This window comes from Plectropomus leopardus, chromosome 14 (assembly GCF_008729295.1).
Source record: "Plectropomus leopardus isolate mb chromosome 14, YSFRI_Pleo_2.0, whole genome shotgun sequence".
Taxonomy (NCBI): domain Eukaryota; kingdom Metazoa; phylum Chordata; class Actinopteri; order Perciformes; family Serranidae; genus Plectropomus; species Plectropomus leopardus.
In genome coordinates, this window is record NC_056476.1 from 2,432,121 (window position 1) to 2,459,657 (window position 27,537).

At 38.8% G+C, this 27,537-nt stretch overlaps 1 protein-coding gene across 1 annotated transcript in view; it reads right to left on the reverse strand.

The window, feature by feature from the left end:
• The window catches only part of atrn (attractin), a 186,895-nt gene that overhangs the window by 107,749 nt on the left and 51,609 nt on the right, over nucleotides 1–27,537 (reverse strand). The window contains exons 11-18 of the mRNA XM_042500720.1: nucleotides 21,293–21,377; nucleotides 14,957–15,180; nucleotides 12,671–12,792; nucleotides 10,923–11,061; nucleotides 9,562–9,743; nucleotides 6,501–6,720; nucleotides 4,129–4,253; nucleotides 1,711–1,841 (exon numbers count right to left, since the gene is read on the reverse strand). Of these exons, the coding sequence (XP_042356654.1) occupies nucleotides 1,711–1,841; nucleotides 4,129–4,253; nucleotides 6,501–6,720; nucleotides 9,562–9,743; nucleotides 10,923–11,061; nucleotides 12,671–12,792; nucleotides 14,957–15,180; nucleotides 21,293–21,377 (1,228 nt within the window). The remainder of the gene's footprint in view (nucleotides 1–1,710; nucleotides 1,842–4,128; nucleotides 4,254–6,500; nucleotides 6,721–9,561; nucleotides 9,744–10,922; nucleotides 11,062–12,670; nucleotides 12,793–14,956; nucleotides 15,181–21,292; nucleotides 21,378–27,537) is intronic.

The following is a 27,537-nucleotide window of genomic DNA, read 5'->3' on the forward strand; positions in this document are numbered from 1 at the left end:
TTTGATAGTATTAATGATATTTATATTATTTATATATAAATATATCTATGTTTAGATTTAATTAATTAATTAATTAATTTTTATTTCTTGTCTTTTAGGTCATTGTCATTATGTATAGTTTTTTTACCTTACCGTTCTGCGTGCCTTACAGATTGTCCCTCAGGGACGAATAATGTGTTTTTGAATTTGAATGTAAATTTGAGAAAAAACCTAAATGATCTTTTTTAAAAATGAAATTCAACGACTTTTTCCCAGAACGACCCCAACATGAGAAAAAATGAAACATTGCCTTTTTTTATATTTCCATAAAAGCTGTAAACCAGCAGGGTAAAAATCTTTGCTTTACCTGACTTAAGAATCATTTTCATACCACAAAATGCGTGCACACACACACGCACGCACGCACGCTCGCTCGCTCGCTCGCTCGCTCGCTCGCTCGCACGCACGCACGCACACACGCACACACACACACACACACACACACACAGACAGTCCAGTACAGAATAATATTTTATGTTGCTAAAGACTGTTATTGTTTCATAAAATGCATTCAAAACTACTTTATGCACATTTTCTACTTTCTGAGGCTACACAAGTGATATATCTTGCTTACAACACTAATGCAGAAACTTCAGTAATAATAAGGATAAACTTATACTTTAGTAAAGGAAACAAATATGACAGATGTGTTGTAATAAAAACGAATGGATTCTGTTGAGTAAACGCAGTCTTTTTGCAATGTAAAAGAGGGAAAACTGAGATAATCGCAAAGTTAATGGTGAATGTTTGGTTGTTACTCTCGCTGCTTTATATTAGGGGTTTAAGTGAAGGCGGCCAATTTGTTTGTTTCAACCTTTAAACCCTGAGCAAACCGGTGCAGCGTCTTTTAAAAACATGGGAATAAAAAAAGTTATAAAAATGATTGACAGATGTATGTGTAATAAAACTCGATAAAAAGATGGATGCCAGTTTGCTGAGTTGGTATCCGGTCCTAAGTATCAGCCTACCGGCCTGTATTTTCTATAGCACCAAGTCTTCATCTGTTCTCTGTTGCAGAAAACGTGTGCGGTGAAAGCTGGCATCTGGTGGGCAACTCCTGTCTGAAGTTCATCACTGCAAAGGACTCGTACGACAACGCCAAGCTGGCCTGCAGGAGCCACAATGCCGTCCTCGCCTCGCTCACCACGCAGAAGAAAGTGGACTTTGTCCTGAAGGAGCTGCAGATCATGAGCGTCGTGGTAAGGAGGACGAGGAAGGGGGGACAGCCCCGGGTATAAACGACCAGATTAGAGAAAGTTTAATTGCTCTTTGGGGGGAAACAGTTTTCCTGCAACATGTTCTCATCCCAACTCGTCACATGGTGCCACTCTGACAGTTTAGGTATCCTTCTGCGTCAGCTGTTTACACTCTGATGCCGTCACCGTGATGTCAACATATGCACATGGTGGATGACGCAGCACGGACCTTATGTTTACTATTACGCAACAAAATCACGAACGGTTTGGTTTTGGTAAAAGAGGTGTTTTTAATGAATTTAATGAAATTGTAAAGCATCTTTGAGTTTCTTGAAAAGCGCTCTATAAATAAAATGTATTATTATTATTATTATAGTAAGGTGTATAAAATTTAAAAAAAAAAACTCAACTCCAGACTGTAAGCGAACTTTGGACTCCCGTTTAAAAGACGGTTGGTCGATGCTCTTTATATTACGTGCAGGTGGACGCGCCCAGTGCCGTCCGGTCAGCCGTCAGCGTATCATAACAACGCCGCCGGTTCTGTCCATCCACGTTCCAGTTGGACCGAACGCAGGCTTTTGGCGTCACGCTCGTACGCTGAAAGCACTGACAGAGCGAGTCAGGAATGAGAACGGGAGTGAATTTGATATTTAGATAAGACTAATCATACAGAGAGAAAGATAGTGGTGTAAATAAAAAAGATGGCTACAGCAAGAAGATGAAAAGTGAAGAATTAAACATCAGATAAATGAATAAGAACGTACCGAACGTAGAGCCTCTTGTTTGTCAGAATTTCATGTTGAAGCGGAGATGCATGTGTACATGAAACAAGATTCCTACGAGATCTGACACGCTGTTTCAAGAGAGAAAACTATAACAATGCACAAATAAACCGTGTTTATTTCCTGTCATCTCAGCCAAAAACTAGACTGCTGTGCACCTTTTTAGTCTCGGCACCTGGATGTCTTTGTAGTGGCTGCCGTCTTTTGAAACCTCGTCTTTTTTTATGTGCAGGTGTTGCTGGTTGGATTCTTTTGTCTGTGATTTTTGCACCAGTGAGCATGAAACAAATCTCCCATTAACAGATTCTTTCCTCGGAGCTCAGACATCTCTTACTCGCTCCATTAGAGCAAAAACACAGAAATCTATCCCCACAATCGACTAACCACAGCCAGCTGCTGTTTCTATCATCAGATGCAGGTCACATATCTACATATAGATGCGTGAATGACGGGGAGGTGCGTGTAAAATGCCCTAAAATGTAAAGCCCCAGAAAGTCATCGACATAAAGGGCACACCTCTTGTGTTATAATGGGGCTCATACAACAATATTTATTGACTTTATAGGCGCTGTTGAAAGAAGTCTCAAATTTTCAAGCTGAGGAGGCAAAAAGTTTGTTTTATTTGGGGGGGTGTCCCCATTATTGTCCCGATCACATCTAAATATATCTAAATATTTTGGTGCACTTGAGTTCTCTGAAGAGTATTACATAATCCCGACTGTGTCAAAAACACGTTGAGAGCACAGCTCTGACGACCCGCTCTGCACTTCAGTGAAACATGTTGTCACGTACAGTTTTTGTGTGCATCACCCAGCAGGCACGAACACCGCCATCCCTCACCGAGGCCACCCATGCAAAAATGTAAGCCACTTACAGAGTGCCCCGGAGCCACCACATGGCATATGTAATGTTGAAGCAAAATAAGACAAAAACATCGGAGTCTAAATCACAAAGCAGTTCAGGGGCTGAGGAGTGTTTTCCATCCATACTAATGCAGTTGTGTAGATTTCCCCTGTTGGCATAAACTCAATTCTGTCGGTCAGTTCCAGGTAATCTTTGCGCTTAAAGGAGGAGAAGAAGAAAAAACCTAATTTCTTTGGAATAATATTGTTTTTCAAACTGTCCTGTTGACAATAAAATGCTGCAGAGACACAGAAACATGCTTCACAGGTCTTCCTGTGTGTTATATTGACACTGCTGGTGCAGTTTAGCAGTTCAGACTATTTCAGATCAATCAATCCGAGAAATGCAATTAAATCCCGATGGAGCAGTAATTCGACCCACGTCTGCGAGAGATCGAGCTCTCACTGTTTACTACTACTGCAACAGAACGGCCATTGATTAGAAATGGGCCGGAGAACAGAGCCTCCCAGGTGAAGTGAAGTAAAGCAGCTTTTATTACGGCGCAGTCAGTCCAAAAGAATTTATGTCAGTCTGATGAAATGTTGCTGACTTGATTCTTTCTGGATTTTATGCCTTCGTGCTGCCGATAGCTGCGGCCAGAGGCTTCATGTTTTCAGGTTGTCCGTCCGTCCATATGTCAGTACGTCCCATTCTCTTGATATCTCAAGCACACCTTGAGGTAAAACAAACAAACATTCACTTAGTCTTAACAGTTAATTGATATGAATTTGGTGTTCAAAGGTCAAGGTCACTGCAACCTTACACCCGTCTCATTCTCGGAAAGACAGTATCTGAAGAAGACCTTGAGGTAGTTTTCTCAAATTTGGCACAAACGTTCAGTTGGACTCAAGAATGAAGTGATTAGAATTTGGTGGCCAAAGGTCACTGCGACCTTATAAAACATAATTATTTTGGTCGTATTGATTTTTATTCATTGTCTCTTTAGTCTTCAGCTACTGTGCAGAGTAACTGTTAGACCAAAAATGGACTGACCCATATTCTATGAAAAGAAAACTACGTGAAGAGTAGAAGAAGAAGGAGGCAGTAGTAGAAACTTGACTGACCTTGAACGCCGTCAAACTTTAAAGAGCGATGAATTTAACAATGTGTAAATTCCTTGTTTTTGACTTTGGCGTGCTGTCATGTGTCCACAGTACAAGGCCACGGTGACGCCCTGGGTGGGGCTCAGGAAGATCAACGTGTCGTACTGGTGCTGGGAGGACATGTCGCCCTTCACCAACACCACCCTGCAGTGGCTGCCCGGCGAGCCGAGTGACGCCGGGTTCTGTGGCTACCTGGCCGAGCCGGCGTCCAGCGGACTGAAAGCACAAACCTGCATCAACCCGGTGAACGGCAGCCTGTGTGAACGGCCAGGTGGGTCTTACAGTACTGGATGGATTAAAAAGCAGTGTGTTATCTTTGAGGAAAGTATGTCAGTGCACATCAGCGCATTTCATATCTGCTAAACAGAAATAATGTGAAGTTTATGTGGGCAACGATTAATATAAAACATTTTTCACCTGCAAATACTGCAGCTTTTACATTTCATGCTAATTCATGAAAACTCACTTGAATACGCAGCCATCACACGTGTACCGTAATTTTCAGGTAAATATATGTTAGATTTTGCTCACATAGGATACATATTGTATTAACCATACTGTATTAAAAATATTGTTGTCATCTTGTTCTTCACGCTCTGAAAACATTTATACTACAGACATCTAATGCTGAGATCAAACTAGATTTATTTCTTTAAAGAGTCACTGTCAAATTAGGCACATTGCCAGACCACACTTTTCTTGTCATTTACAAAAGTGATACATGCCCCCAAACGCACACGTAACCCTTTGAAAGTGGCTTGATTTATTTCAAAAAACATGGGAGGAAAGCAATTAGCAATGAAAAAAGTAATGATCCAAAAATTAGCAAGAAATTAGTGACAAGTACAGAAAAAATTACCTGAAAATTAGTAAAAAAATAAATGAATAAATAAATAAAAAGAAGAAATAAAGACATAACATAACAAATAACATAATTTTAAATATGTCATTGTGGTTGTTAGAAATGGTAGTTTTTTTCCCTAGCTTTTTAAAAATAATTTTCAATCATAATTTTTCTAATTTCTTGCAGTTTTTGGAACATTTATAACCAAGTTACTCATTGCCTCTTTTCCAATGTTTTTTAAAGAAATTGCACCAATTTTCACAGGGTTAAAAGGGTAAATACTTGCAAAAGGCATCAGAAAACAGCACAAACAGTGATGTCGTTTCAGGGTTCAAAGGGTGATAATTAATTAGATAAATAAAGTAAAGAACAAAAGGGGTTAAAATAATCTGATGCACGTGCACTGTGCATTTACTGTTATACAAAAGCAGGCCTTATAGTTTACACATGGATGAATCTTTTTGACCACTTTTCATTAAAGACATAATTTTGAGCTTCTGGTTTTAGACAGCTTGGGCTGATCTTTTTTTTATGTCAGTTTTTTAACTTTATGGAAGTTTACCAGCAGCTTTCAAACTTTGTGTTGTGCAGCCATGAGCAGACAAATTATTTTTGCACATATTTTACTATGTAAAATAGCAGAGATGAACTAGAGGCCAAATGAATTTGTAAATAAATAATTTTAAGTTCATTATACAACTTGTAAAATAAAAATTCAGCTGGTTTTGCATCAGGATTCTGACTGTTTGACCTCCGTCAGAAAATGTTTGGGGATCACCTTTGTAAGCTTTTTTTTTTTTTTGCATTTGTTATCCACATTGCCAAACATATTTTTCTGCCCTCTACATAGCACCTTGTTTTTAATAGTCCTGTAGAGTTCAGCAAAGAGAGCACCAGGAGGGGTTTGACTTCCCCTGAGAAATATATTAATATAATTGAATATAACTTTGTGACATATTTAAAATGATGTTATTTGTTATGTTATGTCTTTATTTCTTCTTTTTATATTTATTTATTCATTTATTTTTTTTTTACTAATTTTCAGGTAATTTTTTCTGTACTTGTCACTAATTTCTTGCTAATTTTTGGATCATTACTTTTTTCATTGCTAATTGCTTTCCTCCCATGTTTTTTGAAATAAATCAAGCCACTTTCAAAGGGTTACGTGTGCATTTGGGGGCATGTATCACTTTTGTAAATGACAAGAAAAGTGTGGTCTGGCAATGTGCCTAATTTGACAGTGACTCTTTAAAGAAATAAATCTAGTTTGATCTCAGCATTAGATGTCTGTAGTATAAATGTTTTCAGAGCGTGAAGAACAAGATGACAACAATATTTTTAATACAGTATGGTTAATACAATATGTATCCTATGTGAGCAAAATCTAACATATATTTACCTGAAAATTACGGTACACGTGTGATGGCTGCGTATTCAAGTGAGTTTTCATGAATTAGCATGAAATGTAAAAGCTGCAGTATTTGCAGGTGAAAAATGTTTTATATTAATCGTTGCCCACATAAACTTCACATTATTTCTGTTTAGCAGATATGAAATGCGCTGATGTGCACTGACATACTTTCCTCAAAGATAACACACTGCTTTTTAATCCATCCAGTACTGTAAGACCCACCTGGCCGTTCACACAGGCTGCCGTTCACCGGGTTGATGCAGGTTTGTGCTTTCAGTCCGCTGGACGCCGGCTCGGCCAGGTAGCCACAGAACCCGGCGTCACTCGGCTCGCCGGGCAGCCACTGCAGGGTGGTGTTGGTGAAGGGCGACATGTCCTCCCAGCACCAGTACGACACGTTGATCTTCCTGAGCCCCACCCAGGGCGTCACCGTGGCCTTGTACTGTGGACACATGACAGCACGCCAAAGTCAAAAACAAGGAATTTACACATTGTTAAATTCATCGCTCTTTAAAGTTTGACGGCGTTCAAGGTCAGTCAAGTTTCTACTACTGCCTCCTTCTTCTTCTACTCTTCACGTAGTTTTCTTTTCATAGAATATGGGTCAGTCCATTTTTGGTCTAACAGTTACTCTGCACAGTAGCTGAAGACTAAAGAGACAATGAATAAAAATCAATACGACCAAAATAATTATGTTTGATAAGGTCGCAGTGACCTTTGGCCACCAAATTCTAATCACTTCATTCTTGAGTCCAACTGAACGTTTGTGCCAAATTTGAGAAAACTACCTCAAGGTCTTCTTCAGATACTGTCTTTCCGAGAATGAGACGGGTGTAAGGTTGCAGTGACCTTGACCTTTGAACACCAAATTCATATCAATTAACTGTTAAGACTAAGTGAATGTTTGTTTGTTTTACCTCAAGGTGTGCTTGAGATATCAAGAGAATGGGACGTACTGACATATGGACGGACGGACAACCTGAAAACATGAAGCCTCTGGCCGCAGCTATCGGCAGCACGAAGGCATAAAATCCAGAAAGAATCAAGTCAGCAACATTTCATCAGACTGACATAAATTCTTTTGGACTGACTGCGCCGTAATAAAAGCTGCTTTACTTCACTTCACCTGGGAGGCTCTGTTCTCCGGCCCATTTCTAATCAATGGCCGTTCTGTTGCAGTAGTAGTAAACAGTGAGAGCTCGATCTCTCGCAGACGTGGGTCGAATTACTGCTCCATCGGGATTTAATTGCATTTCTCGGATTGATTGATCTGAAATAGTCTGAACTGCTAAACTGCACCAGCAGTGTCAATATAACACACAGGAAGACCTGTGAAGCATGTTTCTGTGTCTCTGCAGCATTTTATTGTCAACAGGACAGTTTGAAAAACAATATTATTCCAAAGAAATTAGGTTTTTTCTTCTTCTCCTCCTTTAAGCGCAAAGATTACCTGGAACTGACCGACAGAATTGAGTTTATGCCAACAGGGGAAATCTACACAACTGCATTAGTATGGATGGAAAACACTCCTCAGCCCCTGAACTGCTTTGTGATTTAGACTCCGATGTTTTTGTCTTATTTTGCTTCAACATTACATATGCCATGTGGTGGCTCCGGGGCACTCTGTAAGTGGCTTACATTTTTGCATGGGTGGCCTCGGTGAGGGATGGCGGTGTTCGTGCCTGCTGGGTGATGCACACAAAAACTGTACGTGACAACATGTTTCACTGAAGTGCAGAGCGGGTTGTCAGAGCTGTGCTCTCAACGTGTTTTTGACACAGTCGGGATTATGTAATACTCTTCAGAGAACTCAAGTGCACCAAAATATTTAGATATATTTAGATGTGATCGGGACAATAATGGGGACACCCCCCCAAATAAAACAAACTTTTTGCCTCCTCAGCTTGAAAATTTGAGACTTCTTTCAACGGCGCCTATAAAGTCAATAAATATTGTTGTATGAGCCCCATTATAACACAAGAGGTGTGCCCTTTATGTCGATGACTTTCTGGGGCTTTACATTTTAGGGCATTTTACACGCACCTCCCCGTCATTCACGCATCTATATGTAGATATGTGACCTGCATCTGATGATAGAAACAGCAGCTGGCTGTGGTTAGTCGATTGTGGGGATAGATTTCTGTGTTTTTGCTCTAATGGAGCGAGTAAGAGATGTCTGAGCTCCGAGGAAAGAATCTGTTAATGGGAGATTTGTTTCATGCTCACTGGTGCAAAAATCACAGACAAAAGAATCCAACCAGCAACACCTGCACATAAAAAAAAGACGAGGTTTCAAAAGACGGCAGCCACTACAAAGACATCCAGGTGCCGAGACTAAAAAGGTGCACAGCAGTCTAGTTTTTGGCTGAGATGACAGGAAATAAACACGGTTTATTTGTGCATTGTTATAGTTTTCTCTCTTGAAACAGCGTGTCAGATCTCGTAGGAATCTTGTTTCATGTACACATGCATCTCCGCTTCAACATGAAATTCTGACAAACAAGAGGCTCTACGTTCGGTACGTTCTTATTCATTTATCTGATGTTTAATTCTTCACTTTTCATCTTCTTGCTGTAGCCATCTTTTTTATTTACACCACTCTCTTTCTCTCTGTATGATTAGTCTTATCTAAATATCAAATTCACTCCCGTTCTCATTCCTGACTCGCTCTGTCAGTGCTTTCAGCGTACGAGCGTGACGCCAAAAGCCTGCGTTCGGTCCAACTGGAACGTGGATGGACAGAACCGGCGGCGTTGTTATGATACGCTGACGGCTGACCGGACGGCACTGGGCGCGTCCACCTGCACGTAATATAAAGAGCATCGACCAACCGTCTTTTAAACGGGAGTCCAAAGTTCGCTTACAGTCTGGAGTTGAGTTTTTTTTTTTTAAATTTTATACACCTTACTATAATAATAATAATAATAATACATTTTATTTATAGAGCGCTTTTCAAGAAACTCAAAGATGCTTTACAATTTCATTAAATTCATTAAAAACACCTCTTTTACCAAAACCAAACCGTTCGTGATTTTGTTGCGTAATAGTAAACATAAGGTCCGTGCTGCGTCATCCACCATGTGCATATGTTGACATCACGGTGACGGCATCAGAGTGTAAACAGCTGACGCAGAAGGATACCTAAACTGTCAGAGTGGCACCATGTGACGAGTTGGGATGAGAACATGTTGCAGGAAAACTGTTTCCCCCCAAAGAGCAATTAAACTTTCTCTAATCTGGTCGTTTATACCCGGGGCTGTCCCCCCTTCCTCGTCCTCCTTACCACGACGCTCATGATCTGCAGCTCCTTCAGGACAAAGTCCACTTTCTTCTGCGTGGTGAGCGAGGCGAGGACGGCATTGTGGCTCCTGCAGGCCAGCTTGGCGTTGTCGTACGAGTCCTTTGCAGTGATGAACTTCAGACAGGAGTTGCCCACCAGATGCCAGCTTTCACCGCACACGTTTTCTGCAACAGAGAACAGATGAAGACTTGGTGCTATAGAAAATACAGGCCGGTAGGCTGATACTTAGGACCGGATACCAACTCAGCAAACTGGCATCCATCTTTTTATCGAGTTTTATTACACATACATCTGTCAATCATTTTTTATAACTTTTTTTATTCCCATGTTTTTAAAAGACGCTGCACCGGTTTGCTCAGGGTTTAAAGGTTGAAACAAACAAATTGGCCGCCTTCACTTAAACCCCTAATATAAAGCAGCGAGAGTAACAACCAAACATTCACCATTAACTTTGCGATTATCTCAGTTTTCCCTCTTTTACATTGCAAAAAGACTGCGTTTACTCAACAGAATCCATTCGTTTTTATTACAACACATCTGTCATATTTGTTTCCTTTACTAAAGTATAAGTTTATCCTTATTATTACTGAAGTTTCTGCATTAGTGTTGTAAGCAAGATATATCACTTGTGTAGCCTCATAAAGTAGAAAATGTGCATAAAGTAGTTTTGAATGCATTTTATGAAACAATAACAGTCTTTAGCAACATAAAATATTATTCTGTACTGGACTGTGCGTGCGTGCGTGTGAGTGAGTGAGTGAGTGAGTGAGTGTGAGTGAGTGGTGTGAGTGTGTGTGTGTGTGTGTGTGTGTGTGTGTGTGTGTGTGTGTGTGTGTGTGTGTGTGTGTGTGTGTGTGTGTGTGTGTGTGTGTGCACGCATTTTGTGGTATGAAAATGATTCTTAAGTCAGGTAAAGCAAAGATTTTTACCCTGCTGGTTTACAGCTTTTATGGAAATATAAAAAAAGGCAATGTTTCATTTTTTCTCATGTTGGGGTCGTTCTGGGAAAAAGTCGTTGAATTTCATTTTTAAAAAAGATCATTTAGGTTTTTTCTCAAATTTACATTCAAATTCAAAAACACATTATTCGTCCCTGAGGGACAATCTGTAAGGCACGCAGAACGGTAAGGTAAAAAAACTATACATAATGACAATGACCTAAAAGACAAGAAATAAAAATAAATAAATTAATTAAAAATCTAAATATATATATATATATTATATATATATAAAATAATAATAATAATAATAATAATAATAATAATAATTAAAAAATGCAATAAAAAAAAGCTGTAAACATTACAATTGAAATCTATGCTGTTAAACACAGTGGCCGCAGTCACCTGGCAGCGAGATGCACTCCTGGTTGCGAGGTTCCCACTGACAGTTCTGGTCCACAGCGCAGCTCTTGCAGCTGGTTTTCTTGTTGCACACGTATGAGGGGTTGTCCTTGGGGCAGACTTCAAACTCCACGATGGCCCCCTGGGGAGAGAAAACAGAAAATAACTCAACTCTCAAAGTGCCAAACTATTACATTTCGTGCTCCATAAAGGACTTTGAAGAGAACAAAATAAAATGGCATTTCAGCATCGATTGAAGGCAACAAAATGTTCCAGATTCTTCAGATTTTGAAGTGCTGTGGCTACAATGAAAAATCATCCTAATTTGTTTAAAATAAAGATTTTTTTTTCTCACTGACAACTAAGCTATTTGAGTAGAAAAGCAGTTATCACAAGTGTTAGATTATCAAATAATTGCAGTCAAAGAGGCTGACCCTTATTAATCAAACATTTAAAGACAAGTGAAGATAAGAGCGCCGGAGGAGACACATGAACCGTCTCCGTGCGTCAAACTGCTTCTGAATGAGCCGAGATTTAATCGTAGATTGACAAATCAGATTCAGCGTCAGAGACAAGAACGTGCTTCAACAGTCCTTCATCTGATCATTACTTAAATTTGGAATTTCCAGGTTTATAAGATGTAATATCTCTTGAAGGAAATGAAGAGGAGGAACGCCACGACAACATCTGTTTATTCCCCTTAACCCTTTGCCGTCTGAGCAAATTGGTTTGATTTCTTGTAAAAAAACATGGGGAGAAAATAATGAGCAACTTAACAAGATAATTACCTAAGATAATTACTTAAGACAATTACTTAAGATAATTACTTAAAATTACCTCCCCATCCCCCAAAAGATAAAAAAAATAAATAGATAAAAACAAGAAATGGCAGAAAAGGTGCTAAACATTTAAAATATATATATGTGTATTTTTTTCTGTAACACAGTTTTAAATATATATTTTTTAATAATAAATATAACTTTCTGGACATTTTTCCTTTTTTTAATTTCCCCAAAAACCATCAGGTCTTTTTCTTGTCATCTTTCACTGTTTTTTTGCCTAATTACTCACTGCTTTTCCCCCATTATTTCTGAAGAAATCAAACTAATTTGCTTAAATATCAAAGGATTATACAGATTGTGAAAAGGCGTCTGAACGGAGCACAAGAAAAATTAAGTTGATCCAGGTTTCAAAGGATTAAAACAGAATAAATTCTGGCACAGCACAAAAATTAACAAGACATACAGTTACAAGAAAACTAACTTAAAATAATAATAATTTGAAAAAATACATGTATATTTTTTCTTGTCACATAATTTCAAATATATAATTCCTTTTGAAAAGACAATAACGTCTTTCTCTTGTCACCTTTCACTAATTTCCATGTGTTGGACATTTTTTGCCAAATTGCTTACTGCCTTTTACCCCATTCGAAAGAAATAACACCAACACCACCAGCTCAGTTTTGAAAGGGTTAAACAGCTTGTAAAAGATGTCTGAATGCAGCACAAGAAAACTGATGATGAACCAGGTTTCAAAGGGTTAAAACACAATAAAATCTGCCACTTAGTGGAGTTGTGTTTGGCTGCAGGAGCCCACAGTGTCCCAGCACTCATCATTTCGTGCTTCAGAGAGCCCGTGACTGTTCAAAATCACAACACTACTTATTCATGCATTATAATAATTCTCAAAGTGTCAACCGTTAGCTGTGATGTTGGAGTATTCGGGGTCAGCTGGGTGTGTTTTCTCACCGTTGCAGAGGTGCAGTTGCTCCCCAGAGACACACACTGTCCGGAGCACCACTGGCAGCCGTTGGTGTTGGCAGTGCAGCTGTAGCAGTCTGTATACTGGTCACATCTCTCATTATCGGCATCTGCAAAAATTTGGAAAAACATGGAATATTAAAACAAAACAGACAGAAATATATTTGAAAATAACTGAACTGAAGGAGACGTTATTAGCTCGACTGTGCAGTTTCCAGATGCCCATTTTATTGCCCTCTTTTCCTGTTTGTTTTTCTCTTAAATTACATTTTTATAACTTTGTTTTTTTAAAATGTAGATGGTAAAAAAAAGGGGGTGGCTGTTTGAGTAGTACAAAAATGTGTCCTGTAGTACAGGACTTCAGTAAATGCTGAGCTACTTTCCATCACCGCCAGACTTCAATAATCTGTTTCGACTGTTGTAATTTCTCATTTAGAGTTTGACCTACAGGATTAAAACGAAAGCACGGCAAGTTTATTTAACTTCTTGCTCATTTCTGACAGTTTAAGTCGTTCAGATCAGTCAGCACTTCGCGGTCAGGAGGCTCTTTCTGAGGAAACCGGGCCACAGTTTCTGAGAGACGGCAGCAGAGCAGCGAGGCCTCGCTGGTATTAAATGAAGCTGAAGGATATTCTGAGGCGCAGTTTGCATCTGCCGGCGCTTCTGTAGATGCCGACACCAGAAAGTGAGACCGGCCGTGTTTTGGGGGGGTGACTCGGATTTTTTCGTGACAAATAGCAAACAGCAAACAGCCGAGACTTCTCAGCGGGACGCGGAAAGACCTGGCTGAGCTGTCTGTGATGATTACATCTCCCTGTCCTATCTCACACACACACACACACACTCACACACACACACACACACACACACACACACACACACACACACACACACACACACACACACACACACACACACACAAGAAGGAAACAGACCCTGAGAACTGGGACACAATGTAATCTTGAGCAAAAAAAACCCAAACTTTTAAATGTAGTGAAATGTGTTTATAGGTCACATCAACATATGTAATATTTCAAACCTTCCTGAAATGTCACTGGGGTATACAATAAGCTATATGAAAGTATTAGTACTCCTCACCCCTAAAACTATTTAAAATGTATTGAATTAATTGTAATTGTTTACATTCATTCAATTTATTTAAATAACTTGTAAATAAATTGAAAAATGTATGTAATGTAAAATGTAAATAAATGGAATACATTAATTAAATTTAATTTAAAAATTACTTGAAAATATAATAAGTTATTCTTTTTATTAATTATTATTTTTAATAATAACTATTTTTAGAAACTAACTATTTTTAAAAATAGAAATATGTAAGTACTATTAATCTTTAGCCTATTTATGTTTACTTCATATCTTCCTGTTCAGTTTACTCAGTATTATGTTATTCATGCATTCAGTCATTGTCTGTAACCACTCGATACCTCTCTTCCCTCTTAAGGGATGCAGGGGGGCTGGAGCCAGTTTAGACTCACCAATTAACCCACATGTCTCTGGAATGTGGGACGAAGTCGGAGAAAACCCTCGCTGGTATAAAAGCCTGGGCTGACAAACGCTCATGAACAAGACAGCAAGACATTAACTCCTTCTCTTGACGCAGTAATTCTCTCCCAAAACCAGAGGAGGACTGAGAACCTCAGACTTGGAGGTGCTGACTCATCCCGCTCGCTTCACACTCGGTTTCAAACCACCACGGAAAATCTTGAAAAATGCCAATTACAGAAGAGACATTTTCAAAGGTTTTGTTTTGTCTGACCAACAGTTCAGAAATATGTTCATTATGAAACTGAGAAAACAGCAAATCCTCAGAAGCAGCTGGCGAACGTTTCGCATTCTGGGTTTGATAAATGACTCGAACAATTATCAAAATGGCTCTTCATCTTTCTCCGTTGATGGGTCGAGTTGATCCAGTTTTCAGCATGTAATCGCACAGAGACAGCAGGACAGTTTCTGAAGGCGCATGAAGGCCACGTTCTCTACATTTCAAAACCTCGCACACAAAAGAACACCCCGGTGACACTTCTTTTTTTTGCCATGTTTTGCTCTCTGATGTGCAAGACTGCGTTGGCAGTCTGTGACAAACAAGCCGTTTCTGCCAGTTTATGCATGCCATCGGACATCAGCGCTGTGAATGCAGATGAGTTCTGCAGACACTCAAGAAAAGACGGCAAGGATCTAAAATAATCTCGGATTAGTTTCACACGGCAGACGAGCACGGCGCGGGATTTCAAAGCCGGCGGCGTCACCTACATGATCGTGTGGTGCAGGAGGCCGGGAGCTGCTGCTGCTCGCCTCCGACGGCGCCGCTCTCCCAGGGCAGGCAGGTCCCCTGAGTGCTGTTCCACATGCAGTGGATCCCCGGCCAGGCCTGGCTGCAGGACGCCGCGCTGGAGAAGGCCGCGCAGCTGGGCGAGGTGTACATGAGGACGTCGCTGAGCAGCAGGCTGTTGAAGCCGCCGAACACGTACATCACACTGCGAGACAAGAGAGGAAAGATGTCAGAGCAGGGACACTCAGCTAGCTGTGCTGAGGGGACATGCAAAATGACAGGGGGACAGAGGGCAGTCGCAGCAGCCCCATTTTAGGACATTTCTGTCATTTTAAGACATTTCAAGGATTTTAGAAGATTCCTCAAATCTGAAGACTTTTCTATGATTTAGAACATTTCCAAGATTTTAGCAAGTTTATGGGAATTTTGGGACATTTCAAGGATCTTAGGACATTTCTAGGTATAAGGACATCTCTCAGATTTTAGGACATTTCTCATATTTTAGAGACATTTCTAGGATTGTAGGACATTTCAAGAGTCATGGGACATTTCTAGGGTTTTAGGACATTTCTCAGATTTTAGGACATCTCTGGGACTGGACTGGATTTTTAGATATTTCTAGGATTTTAGAACATTTACATGATTTTAGGATGTTTATCTGGTTTTAAGACATTTCTAGGATTTTAGAAAATTTCCTAATTTTAGGAAATATGGGGTTTAGCTAGGATCTGTTTCGGGGGTTGTGGGGGATCCTCCACTGGTACTTTTTTTTTTTTTTTTTTTTTAAATAAAAAAGCTCTATTTTAATGCTGTTTTATGCACTTTGGCAAAAACAATTCCCAGTGTGAAAAACATATTTTTATTGTGAATTAAAAAATGTTTAAGCGGCCACCTAGCACTCTATCAGGAGCCAGATTTGGCCCGTGGGCCTCAAGTTGAGTATCACTGTGTTAGAGGAATTCAGGAAAAAGTGGCGAGAAGATGTAAGGGATTCGGGGAGTAACACCAGCCGAATTTTACCCCGCAGAAAACAGAGAACTGGCCAGTTTCGACCTTTTGTACACAGTGAGAGCCAGAGAGGCTTAGTCCGAGGGCTCTTCCTCTTCTCTGGGCTTCAACCCGCCTCACAAGTCTGCTAAATCCCCAACAAGCGCTCTCTTCCTGTGTGGACGGACCTGACAGACCCCCTGCTGTGTGTGTGTGTGTGTGTTTGGATGCTGTGTACGGGGCATTTCTGAACATCTCTCCCCGCTGGCCTCTGTTCAGCTGCAGGGATTAGTGTGTGTCTGTGTGCGTCTGTGTGTGCGTGCTGGTGGCAGCGGTGGAAAGTGGTGGATGTGTAATTTGCACCAGCCTGATCAAAAGTCCCCTCGGATCATCGAGGGCACACTTCAAACTTTTGGCCGTGGACGTCCCGCTGAGCGCAGGGATCAGGAGGAGGAGAGTGTGGGAGTCTTGCAGGGGAGCCGTTGTCTTTCTTTTTCATTTACATAACCAGAGTTATCACAGAGAAGCAAAGGACGGCTGACACAATGACAGGATGCTTTAAAATGATACGCGTTAAAAGTCACACGAACAGCAAGACCACCTGAAGGGCACATTATTTAACATGGATCTGTTCTGATGCTTTTGCTTCTGAGTGACTCACGGGAAGAACAATTATGAACCAGTACAGAGTGAGAGCGCTGCAGACTGCAGCAGCAAAACCGGCTGCAACGTAACCACTCAGAGCACTCACACCATCAATACACGTCCACTAAAAGGACTTGCTTTTGTCAGCAGGCGGGTTTCCATTAACCATCAAATTGCACAAATTAAAATTGCCTACAGAAAATAGTTCTGATGGAAAAACCGCAATTTGAAAAATGCTTCGACACTTATATGAGGTGGTATTTCAGGCAATTTGAAAAAGTCAGATCTTTGCAAAACAGCAATGGAAACACTTTTCAGTCTTTTCTAGGTCACATGATGCTATGGCTATGTGCTTGTCAGTAGGAACTAGCTCCCTCATGATGCAGCAGGAGCTACAAGAGCTGTTATTGCATCACATAACCTGACTCTCCTCCTCTTTGCCCTTTGGGGTAGATTAAGTCAGATGGTCCAAAACCCAGCACCTAGTGATTATCTAGCACTGACAAAGTTGTGCGATGTTGTATGTTGAATCTCAGATGCTGAGATCGCTACTGGTTATTACTTTGGTTTCCAAAAAAACTAGACGGCAATACCTGTGACCAATCACACCTGAAGCACTTTTTGCACTTACTAAGGGTTTTTTTCCTTAAGTCTAAATTCTTGCTTGTGTTGTACGTCGCTTTGGATAAAAGCGTCTGCTAAATGAAATTGTAGAATTGTAGAATTGTAGACATAACTCTGAGAAAGTTGAGTGGGATCATCTGGAAGTTCTGAATCCACAATTCGTCTGTGAAGTCGTGGACTATCAGCTCCCAGAAATCCCTCATATGTGGCCGCTCCCACGTAGAAGGGGCTCCACTTTCCATTATCGCTACACTCCACTATCGTCTACATCTCCTTCGATTGAAAATAATGACGGCTAGTGTGGTGGCTGCAACTGAAATAAACCTGCTAATGTTTTGAACATCCATCGCCGTGCTTCTTGGAATGTCATCTCACATTTGTGTTTTATCGACATTTCCAAAATATCACTCAAGTTTTGCGCAAATCTGTAATGGAAACCCCCCTATTGTGAACTGCCCAGAGCGGTTACATTGCAGCCTGTTTCGTGGCTGCTGGCTGTATAACATTCTCACTCAATAAAGAACCAAATTCAAAAACAGTTCTTCCCAAAAGTCACTTATATTCAAAAACATGGGAAAATAGGGTCAAAGTTGTCAAATTTGTTGCAGAAATGCAGGTTTCTAAAAATGAGATTTGAAAGAAGTCACTGAGGGGGCGAGACAACTTTCAAAGGAAAAACTGCTCCAGAGTTTGTGGGACCCTGACAGCGAGAGCACGCCTCCTTTCTTTAATTTAAAGTCTTGACTGGGTGATTGCAGAGTTTTGTAGCAGGATCTGAGGTTGAGCGTCGGTACATTTGGGGGAGAAAGGCTCACAAATCTATGTTGGAGCCTGACTGTGAGGTGCTTCAAAAGTAAAGAGTAAAAATCAATTCCAGGATCAAGTGGAGGCCAACGCAATGAGGGAGCGCCGGTGATGTCTTGTATTTGTTTGACTTATTCACAAATGAGTGGGTGAACATCTCATCCATATTTTCTTGCAGCGTCAGTATTTTCCCTCTTTAGGTGAACTTTAGATGAGTGCATTTGTGCAGAATATTAATTGTGAAAGTGTAACAGTCAGGTGTTTCTAGGATTTAAGGACACTGGGGGCTTGGCTCAGACTTCTGTGCGTGGGGCTTTTTATCATTATTAGGGACTGTGTGTTATTTATGAGAGGAGGCAGCAAAAAAGGGGAGGCATGTAAAAAATTCTTTAAGATTAGTGTTTTTTATTTAGGCTTAGTTAAGGGAATAACATTTTCAAAGTTTGTTTCTTCATTTATTTCATTGTTGATTTTCAAGGATGGCATGTTTAATTTTTTTTTCCTTTTGGTGATTTTTTAAAAAAGATTTTTACCTTTTTTTTTAAATAAATCTCTTTTGGTGTTTTTTTCTTTTTCCTGAAAAAAAAAACTAACAAAAAAGTTTGGGGAGAAATTTTTTTCTCTTAATATTTTTCTCCATTTTTGATGATTTTTAAACGTTCTTCTTTAAATGTTTTTTGGGGTAATTTTTTATCTTTATAAATTTTGCAGTTTTTTTTCTTTTAACATTTCTGATGATTTTTAAATATTGTTTACTTACTTCTTTAAAAAAATTTTTGGGTAATTTTTATCTTTATAAATTTTGCAGTTTTTTTTCTCTTTCAAAACTTTTGGCATTTGTTTTACCTTTAAAAAATGTTGGCAATTTCTTTTCTTTTTTAATATGACTTACAAACCTGAGGGCTCACCACAATAAAATTAGCCAAAATGAAGCCATTTCATTGTCATGAGAAACTGTAAAAACAGAAAATCTTGATTTTGTAATTTCCAAAGGTCCTTGAGCACATCATGTGGTACAAACACTCAAAGCCAAATATCAGAAGCTTTGGGGAGGGTAAAAAAAACAAACAAACAAAACAAAACCAGCCACCCACTTCCTCTGCTAAATAAGGAACGGCCCTTTAAGCCTCCTCTCAGGAGCCCAGGCCTAATGATGTCACTGGTTACTGTAAAAAGTAAATGTCCTAAAAACATTTTCTGTCCAAAGCAGAAATTAACCTTAATATTACTGCCCTAAATTCAGTGGTGAAGTCTGTGATTGCGTCAAGTCTGAACTGGATCAATGAACGACTGCATGAACAAACTCTTAATTGCTCCTGAGGAACAGCAGTCATCAGTGAGGATTGACTCGAACAGGCCTGGTGATTCATGTTAATATTTGATGCGCTCTCTTCAACAGGATGTATAATTTAATATGGATCGCTGTGTCTTGCTCGGCCGGCGGTGCAGATAATACTTACCGATGAGTCATCCCTCCTGGTCGCGGCACCTTCCCCATCACAATCTATTCACATCGCACTCTAATAATGAAATGTCATGTATGAACGCACAAAGGATTATTTTCCAAGGTAACAAGTTTTTTTTCTGTCTCTTGTCAGTTGGCCTTGGTTGTAAATGTTTGCCTTTTATCCCAGCGCCGCTGCAGTTTACATTTTGAGGGCTTACGCAAGATTTTTTCTCTTTGTCAACTCAGCATGCAGAGCTTCAATAAATGATTGCAAAAGCGTGCAATCTGAAATGTTCTATGTGATCACATATTTGGTTTTATAGAAAACGACTCGTAATAATCAGAGAGCACATCTGCACGCTGGAAATCCCAAGTGCACAGAGAAGTGATCATGAATAAAAGAACCAGGGAAGGAACCTAGAAAACTGTAATTTCCCATTAGAAGAGATGAAAAGCCCCAAGTTGTCAAACTAAGTGCAACGCATATGTGCGGAGGAAAAAAAACTACATCCCAGATGCAGTTATGTGCTGAACATGTTTGTTTGTATAATATATTCCATTTTCTATTTTCTTTAAATACCACGAGTGCATAATTAAATATGAGTGGGCCTGGATGGAAATAAAAGCTGTCAGCCCGGGTTACATGCACTCCAGAAACAAGGTTACTCAGAGAAATCAGGTTAGGACTGAATATCTGAAGATATGTATACATGTACTGCAATAACCTGGCAGGTTTCTCCCATACATACTTCCAACCTTATTTTGAGAGAGGGTTATGTTTTTTATACGTTTAAGTGACAAATTCAAAGGAATGAAAGAACATAAAGTGTTGGTGGAGCCTCCAGAATATCTCAGTGCTCTTTGGCACTAATTTAACGAGCTGAGCGAGCGGCGGCTGAAAAATTCGAAAAACTGCAACTAATGGCCACCTGAGGCTCCGAGAGCAGGTCAATCCCCAAAGACTCCCGCCTTAAAATGCCCAACTTTAAAGCAGAAATAAACATGTTTACAGCTTGGGGGATTCTAGGATTTAAGGACATATTTTATGATTTTATGATTTTTTTTTTAATGATTTTTCCACATTTCTTGAATTTCAGCACCTTTTTTTTTTTTTAGGATTTTAGGACTTTTCCAGGATTTTTGCCCCTTTTCACATTTCTTGGATTTAAGGACAGAATTCAGTTGTAGATTTGAAGATTTTTAACATTAAAACTTTCATTAGGTGAAATATTGGTGGCAATTAAGATCTCATAAATTCAAAATTTAAGTTAATTTTTTAAAAAAATGATTCAATACTCAAAATGCTGAATTTATTTCAGACTGTTGACACCCTGTCCAGGGCATGGTTAAGTCCAAATGTTAAAATGTGGCAAAAAAAGATTTTTCAATTTACATTTTCAAATTCACAACATGTTTTTATCTAACAAAATACTCTGCTTCAATGCATATTTGTTGGTGTTTGTCCTTTTAAAAAACAACAGCAACTGTTTTCTCTCCTGTTTGCTGCACACACAGGGAGGCACGCACTGTGTTAACACGGTGGTGTGCAGTAATTTAACAGCACCACAAATAACGTTTAGTCATTAAAGAAAGTTGATTTAATTAAAAAAAGACTCACTCAACTAATACAATTAATCACTTTATTTAAAGTGAGGATTCTGTAAGAGGACTTTCTAGTTTTTAAGGGTGATGACATCTTAAAATATGAGTTAATTCAAAGCTTCATCTGAAAACCTCAACAGAAGCTTCAAACATTAAAAATATTAAATATGCATCACTCTATTTTCATCGAGTGTTGCAGGATGATTACCTGTCACTGAAGACTGCCGAGTGTCCGAAGCGATTGACGTCATGGTAAAGGTCCGGTCGAGGCAACACCGTCCACTCATCACACGCTGCAATCAAAAGACAACACAGAGAGGTCAAACCACTGACCTCCGCCCACACATTAAATCATACATGTCTTCAGCTGACATGCCATAGGCGGTTAGCGAGACCTCTAAAAGCACATATCCTTGCGTCTATCAACGAGGAGGTCTGCAACGCGTCCTTGACCGAGACACTGAGGGCCTGACAGCTACAGGAGCAACAATCAGGCAGAGAAAATGCAGCCAGGCATCAAACTGAGTCTCTGACATGTGAAAAGACTGACGTAAAGTACAGTTTCATGAAGTGACTAAACATAACACAGTGGCTCGAGCTGCATTCATTCAATAATATTATTTTATTACTCCTCCTTATTTATTAGCAAAGAACAATTTACAACTATAATAACTGTTTACTCAAATAAAGCCACATTTGCTGAATTAACCCTAAAAAATTAAAATTGGCTTGAATTCTTTAGAAAAACAGTTGAGGAAGGCACTGAGCAATTAAGCAAAGAAGAAATGATCCAAAAAGGTAGGAAGAATTTAGTAAAAGTACAAGACAATTCCCTCAAAATTAGTATAAAAATATTTAAAATAAAAATAAACAAATTAATATTTAAAAAAGGGAGAAAAAGACATAAAGAAAAAAAGGCAAATAAAACTTGGAAAAGGTGCTTAAATTATTAAAGCAATATTATAGTAATTCTTAGGGATGTAAATCACTGGTTTCATCACCATATGAAATTATATCAATACTTTGGACAACAATACGATATTTGGCAATATTACAAAACCTACCACGATACGATTTCCATTTGATTCGATTTAGGGGCCTGCGATATATATGAGCCGATATTATCTGCTCATTTAACACAATCAGCGACAGTAGAAGCTGCCAACCCTTTATAATAATTTACATTTATATAATAATTCAAACTGGTTCATTCTGTTTGAAAACTTTCTGGAAAAAAACATTTTCATTGTAATTCAAACCATGATCGTTTTTCCTAAAACTTCAAGTCTGACTTTAAGACGAACTTCACCCAACATCCTCAAAATGTGGGTAAACAACAACATCTTTGCACTAAAGTATAAACCCAATAATAACTGTGGAGGATCATAGATAAAACAAGTCTTTTGTAGGTCACATTTGTCCCACGTATACAACATGCTAACGTTATTAGCATAAGCCTATAGCATTTTACAGTGCAGAAATTAGCTTAGCGGCTAGCGGAATTTTCCTCTACTCATAACTTAACCAATTTACTATTATTTATGCTTTGACTTACTCACCGCTGGTTTAAGTCCCTGCAACTCCCGACTGAACAAATCATTTTCAGTCTACATGCTCGTTTTCTCAGTTAACATCGCTGAAACAGAGCAGCTAACGTGACGTTAGCAAGAAGTCAGTGAAGTGTCCGGCAGGTACTTCCTGTTTCCTCACTACGGCTTTTGTTTACATATCACGTGCGCCGTCTGCTGACTCGCAGTTTCTCCAAAAACAAAACATTTCCACACAGATGATTTTATTCCCGAGTGAAAAACAGTAATATATCCTCTTCATATTTCTCCTCATCATCTTCCTCTCGGCTGCTCGCCATCATCTGCCGGACGCTGTATGACGTCACACAGACTTTCAAAATAAGGGCGCGCCTGAAAGAGGACGATATTGATCGATGTTCACACTTTGCATCGATGTTACCTGTTTGTTGCTCATCTAATTGATATATCGATGCAGATCGATGGATCGTTACACCCCTAGTAACTTAGTGCTACTATTAAAATATGCTACTACTTTAAATATGTAATTATGATAATTAGAAATATAGCTTTCCCAAGAATTTTTTTCTTTCTTTTTTTCCCCCCAAGACATTTTACCCTAGCTTTAAAAAAATATTATTTTTCTACGTGTTTCAGGCAATTTGATAAATACAAAAATAAAATAAAATAAAAGTTATTGGTCATGCATTTTTCATTTAAAAGAAATCTCAAAGTGCTAGAGAGTAAAAACAGAGCATAAAACAAACCCTCCAAAAACCATAAAGGCAACTAAACAACTTTAGTGGAGTCAAGAGTGAGTCATCATTTAAGCGCATTGCTAGTCTGCAGTAGATAAAGTCAGCTTTTGCTGGACAAATTATCCAGCTGATTGCATCACATCCATCTTAGCAGAATCGTCCAGTCATACTTGTATGATTATCACATCAATATTTTAAGCTCACGGACTTAATAAATCTCAATTAGGTCCTCCAGAATTTAGAGCAAGTAGCTTGTGAAAAATAAAGTTAATCTCCTCTGCTGCTCCATCTCATTTTCAGCTTGTAGCTACAGGTCGTGAACATTGATTGGTCTGACATTAAATTTTGAAGTTAAAGTGTTTCGGGCTTCTCAGCAATAAAAAGTGACAACAGATCTGAATCTTTGGTTGCTTGTTAATTGCAAATGTTGAACGCTAAATGAGATTTGATAAGGGATTTGAGAGGATTCAGATTTGATGAACAGATTTTGGTACTGGATTCAGAATTGATAAAAAAAAATGATAAGAAAAATACTCACATTCCTCTCAAGAACACAAGAAAAAACATAATGAGCAACTTAGCAAGAAATAACCTGCAAAAAAATAGTAAAAGGTGACAAAGAAAAGATCTGAAAATTAACTGAGGGTGATTAATAGATATTCTAAAAAGCTTGAAAAGATATTAAACATATTTACACTTTCTTACGGTCATTTTCTCTTTGTGTTTTACTTTTTTTGTAAACAAATTTCTTGCTTATTTTTGGGCCATTTTTTGTTAAATTGCTCTTTGCCCTCTTACAATGTTTTTGAAAGAAACTAAGCAAATTTGCTCAGGTTTCAAAGGTTTAAATTATGCAAACTTGCTGATATTAAACCTCTGAATCCTGAGAAAAATGCTCACGTTCCTCTAAAGAACACAAGAAAAAATATAAGTAACTTAGCAAGAAATTTCCTGCAAAGTCCTGCAAAAACAACAGTAAAGGGTGACAAAGAAATGATCAGGTTTCAAAAGGGTTAAATTACACAAACTTACTGATTATACAAACTTACTTTTACTCAAGTAACATTTTTACTGCTGGATGTTTATTTGTTACAGAGTATTGTCACAGTTTGGTATCAGTACTTATACTTTGGCAAAGGAACTGCATACTTTTTTAAAAAATGATTTTTTAACCCAGACGTCTACGTGTTTTGACCTCCAGTTGATCAAATCAGTGTTTACTGGTTGAAAGAAACTGAATGAATAAGGTGATAAAGTCCTTTGTGGTTGTTTCCAAATGAAGCTGCAGCCGTTTGTGACAGTATTCACTCATCATGAGCCCCTTCAATAAAACAAACAACAGCAACAACAAAAAAATCTTGGCATGTGACTGTGAAAGTCAAAGCAGCTGGAGCAGAAACAGTGACTGCAGTACATCACCTTCAGTCAGTACAATGCGGTGCAAGTCATCACGGGCTCCCCGAGGAGAGCGTGACATCTGCCACAGCGCCGCATTCACAGGCAGACGCTGCCCTCTGGTGCAGCTCGCAGGTACTGCAGCGGCGTGCTGCATTGCCCCTCAGTGTGGGGATTGATTGTAACACCTTCTACCAATGTCAGGACAGCGGACGGCCCTTAAATTCTACGCTCTAATTGAGTTCAGCTTGTTAAGGAGGTGCGATTAGTCCTGGACGCAAAGCTCATCTCGGCTGTAATTACCAGACAATTACAGGGCGGCTGCTGCTGACACTGACCCTGCAGCTGGCTGCTGGGGGGGGCGAGGGTGAGAAACAGAGTCCACTGGTCTTTTCTGTCCGATTAGAAAATCATACAGACGATCAGGAGAGGCAGGAGGGAGAGAGAGAGAGAGGTGGGAGACCAGGGAGGGGAAACAACAATACTTTCTAATTTCTAAATGTGAACTCTCTGGGGAAATCATGAAAACAATTTGTTTCCCGCAGTGACCACTGTGAGACTCTCATTATGCCAATCTAGCGAAGACATGAGGTAAATGAATAAATGGGACGCAATGCTGAGAATTAAAATAAAATCAGGGTTCATACACATTTCTGCCAACAAAGTTCCAGGACTTTATCATGACTTTGAGGCAAATATTCAAGACCATACGTTCTCTGACACAAACAACGATGTCAGTTCTTTTTCATTTCTATATGTGGGTTTTTTATTTCAATTTTTTAAAACAGATATTATCTAAAAAAATAATTAACTCAGAACAGAATTAGAACTGAATATTTAAATATAGCTAAGGGAGTGTTCATTATTTGTGAGAGGGGAGCGGGTGGTACGAAAGGGGGAGGCATGTCAAAGAATTTATTTCGGCACCGGAAAGGTACTTATGTTTTTTTTATTTTGGCGTATAAGGAGGAGTAATACCCACTGTATTTGGTATATGTTTTATGATTTTCTTTCTTTAAAATGTGTGTGTGTTTTTTTAAAGAAAACATGGCTTCAAAACCTGCATGTTTTCTTAGAAAAAATGATCTTTATTTGTCTAGAAAGTTTCTGGCAATTTTTAAATAAAAACAAATTGGTAGTTTTATTTTCTTCAAAATTTTTGGTGACTTTTTAAAGAGAACATGCCTCTCAAACTCACGTTTTCGTTTTGGTCTGTAAACATTTTTGGAAATTTTTAAAAGAGAAAAAAAGCGATTTTTTTTTTTTTTGGTGATTTAAAAAAACAACAACAAAAAAACATGTCTTCTAAACTCGCATGTTTTCTTTAAAAATGTTGACCTTTTTTTATCTTTAAATTTTTTTTGCCAATTTTTTTTCTTTAAAAATCACTGAAAATTACATCATATGTCACAACTTCAGAAACTATAAAAACAAAGATTCACATTGAATCTTTAAACTTTTGACAGTCCTTTAACACATCATGTGTCATTATACAGGTTTGTGAAACAAAATTCCATGAATTTTCCAAAACTTTTCAAGGCCTGGTGTTTGCTATTTGCAAATTCCATGACTTTTCCATGTTTGTCATGACCTTTCGGACCCTGTCATGTGATGCCTCCACATGTGCTGCTGCAGCCTTCCTCGTCATCTGTTCCTCACACCGATCAGATGAGCTGAAAGACGTCTGCTGGGGACGTTTCAGTCCCAACATGCAATTCTCATGAACAAAAGCTGGTTGCAGAGTGAGGGGACGGGGGCTGCTTGTGTCCCTGAGACTGTAATTTCTCTGCCTGTCAATCATCTTGGTAATGACACAGAAAAACAGAAAGTCCTGAGGCCATCTCGCAGCCCGCGGGGATTTCTCCCTCCCATCCCGACACACTGAAGCCTCACATTAATGAGCAGCTTCAGACGGCGCTGCGGAAGGAGGTCGACTCAATTTACAACAATATTTGCAGGCAGCGAACACAATGAGGATGCTGGGATGGTTTCTGACAAAGCTGCGCTAACTTCTATTAGAGACTATCAGAGAACTTTAAATGGGATTATAATCACAATGCAAAAAAGACTAAACGACAAGCAGCAACTACCAACTTTTGATTGTTGTATTTAAAGTCCCTCTCCAGACGCTTACTTCAGTTTGTAAAAATAACTTGCTATGATTGATGTTTTGTTTACAGGGTTTTCCTCATATCATAAGGGGTTTTTTTAAACTCTGATAAGGGGCTAGAAGCAGATCTACTCTGTCTCGCTCACTGAGAATTTATGTATCACACACACACATTGTTTTTAAACATGCCTTGCATTTAATTTTTAAATTAAATTTTTTTTGGCTGATTTTTTAAGACCAAAATTTGGCAATTTATTTACTTTAATTTTTTTTTTTTTTAAAGAAAACATGCCTTCAAAACACACATTTTCTTTTTTTAAATTGCCTTTTTTATTTTTTTTATTTTTTTTTAAAGAAAAAATAGTGATTTCTTTTTTTAAGATTTTGGGTAAATTTCAAAGAAATCAAGCCTTTCAAGACCTGAAAATCGATTGGCTTTACATTAATGACGATCCTTATCTAGTTTACCCGGCATACGTTTGAATGTCAGATTTTAGGAAAGTGCACAGACATCACTCCCTTCAGCAGAGGAATGTAAACGCACGACAAAGTGTGCACAGATATAAGTCAGTGTAGTCAAGATCAGACATTTTAATGGACATAAACAAAAGAAAAACACTTTTTTGAGCGGCGGGTTCTTGTAGAAATATAGACTAAATAAACG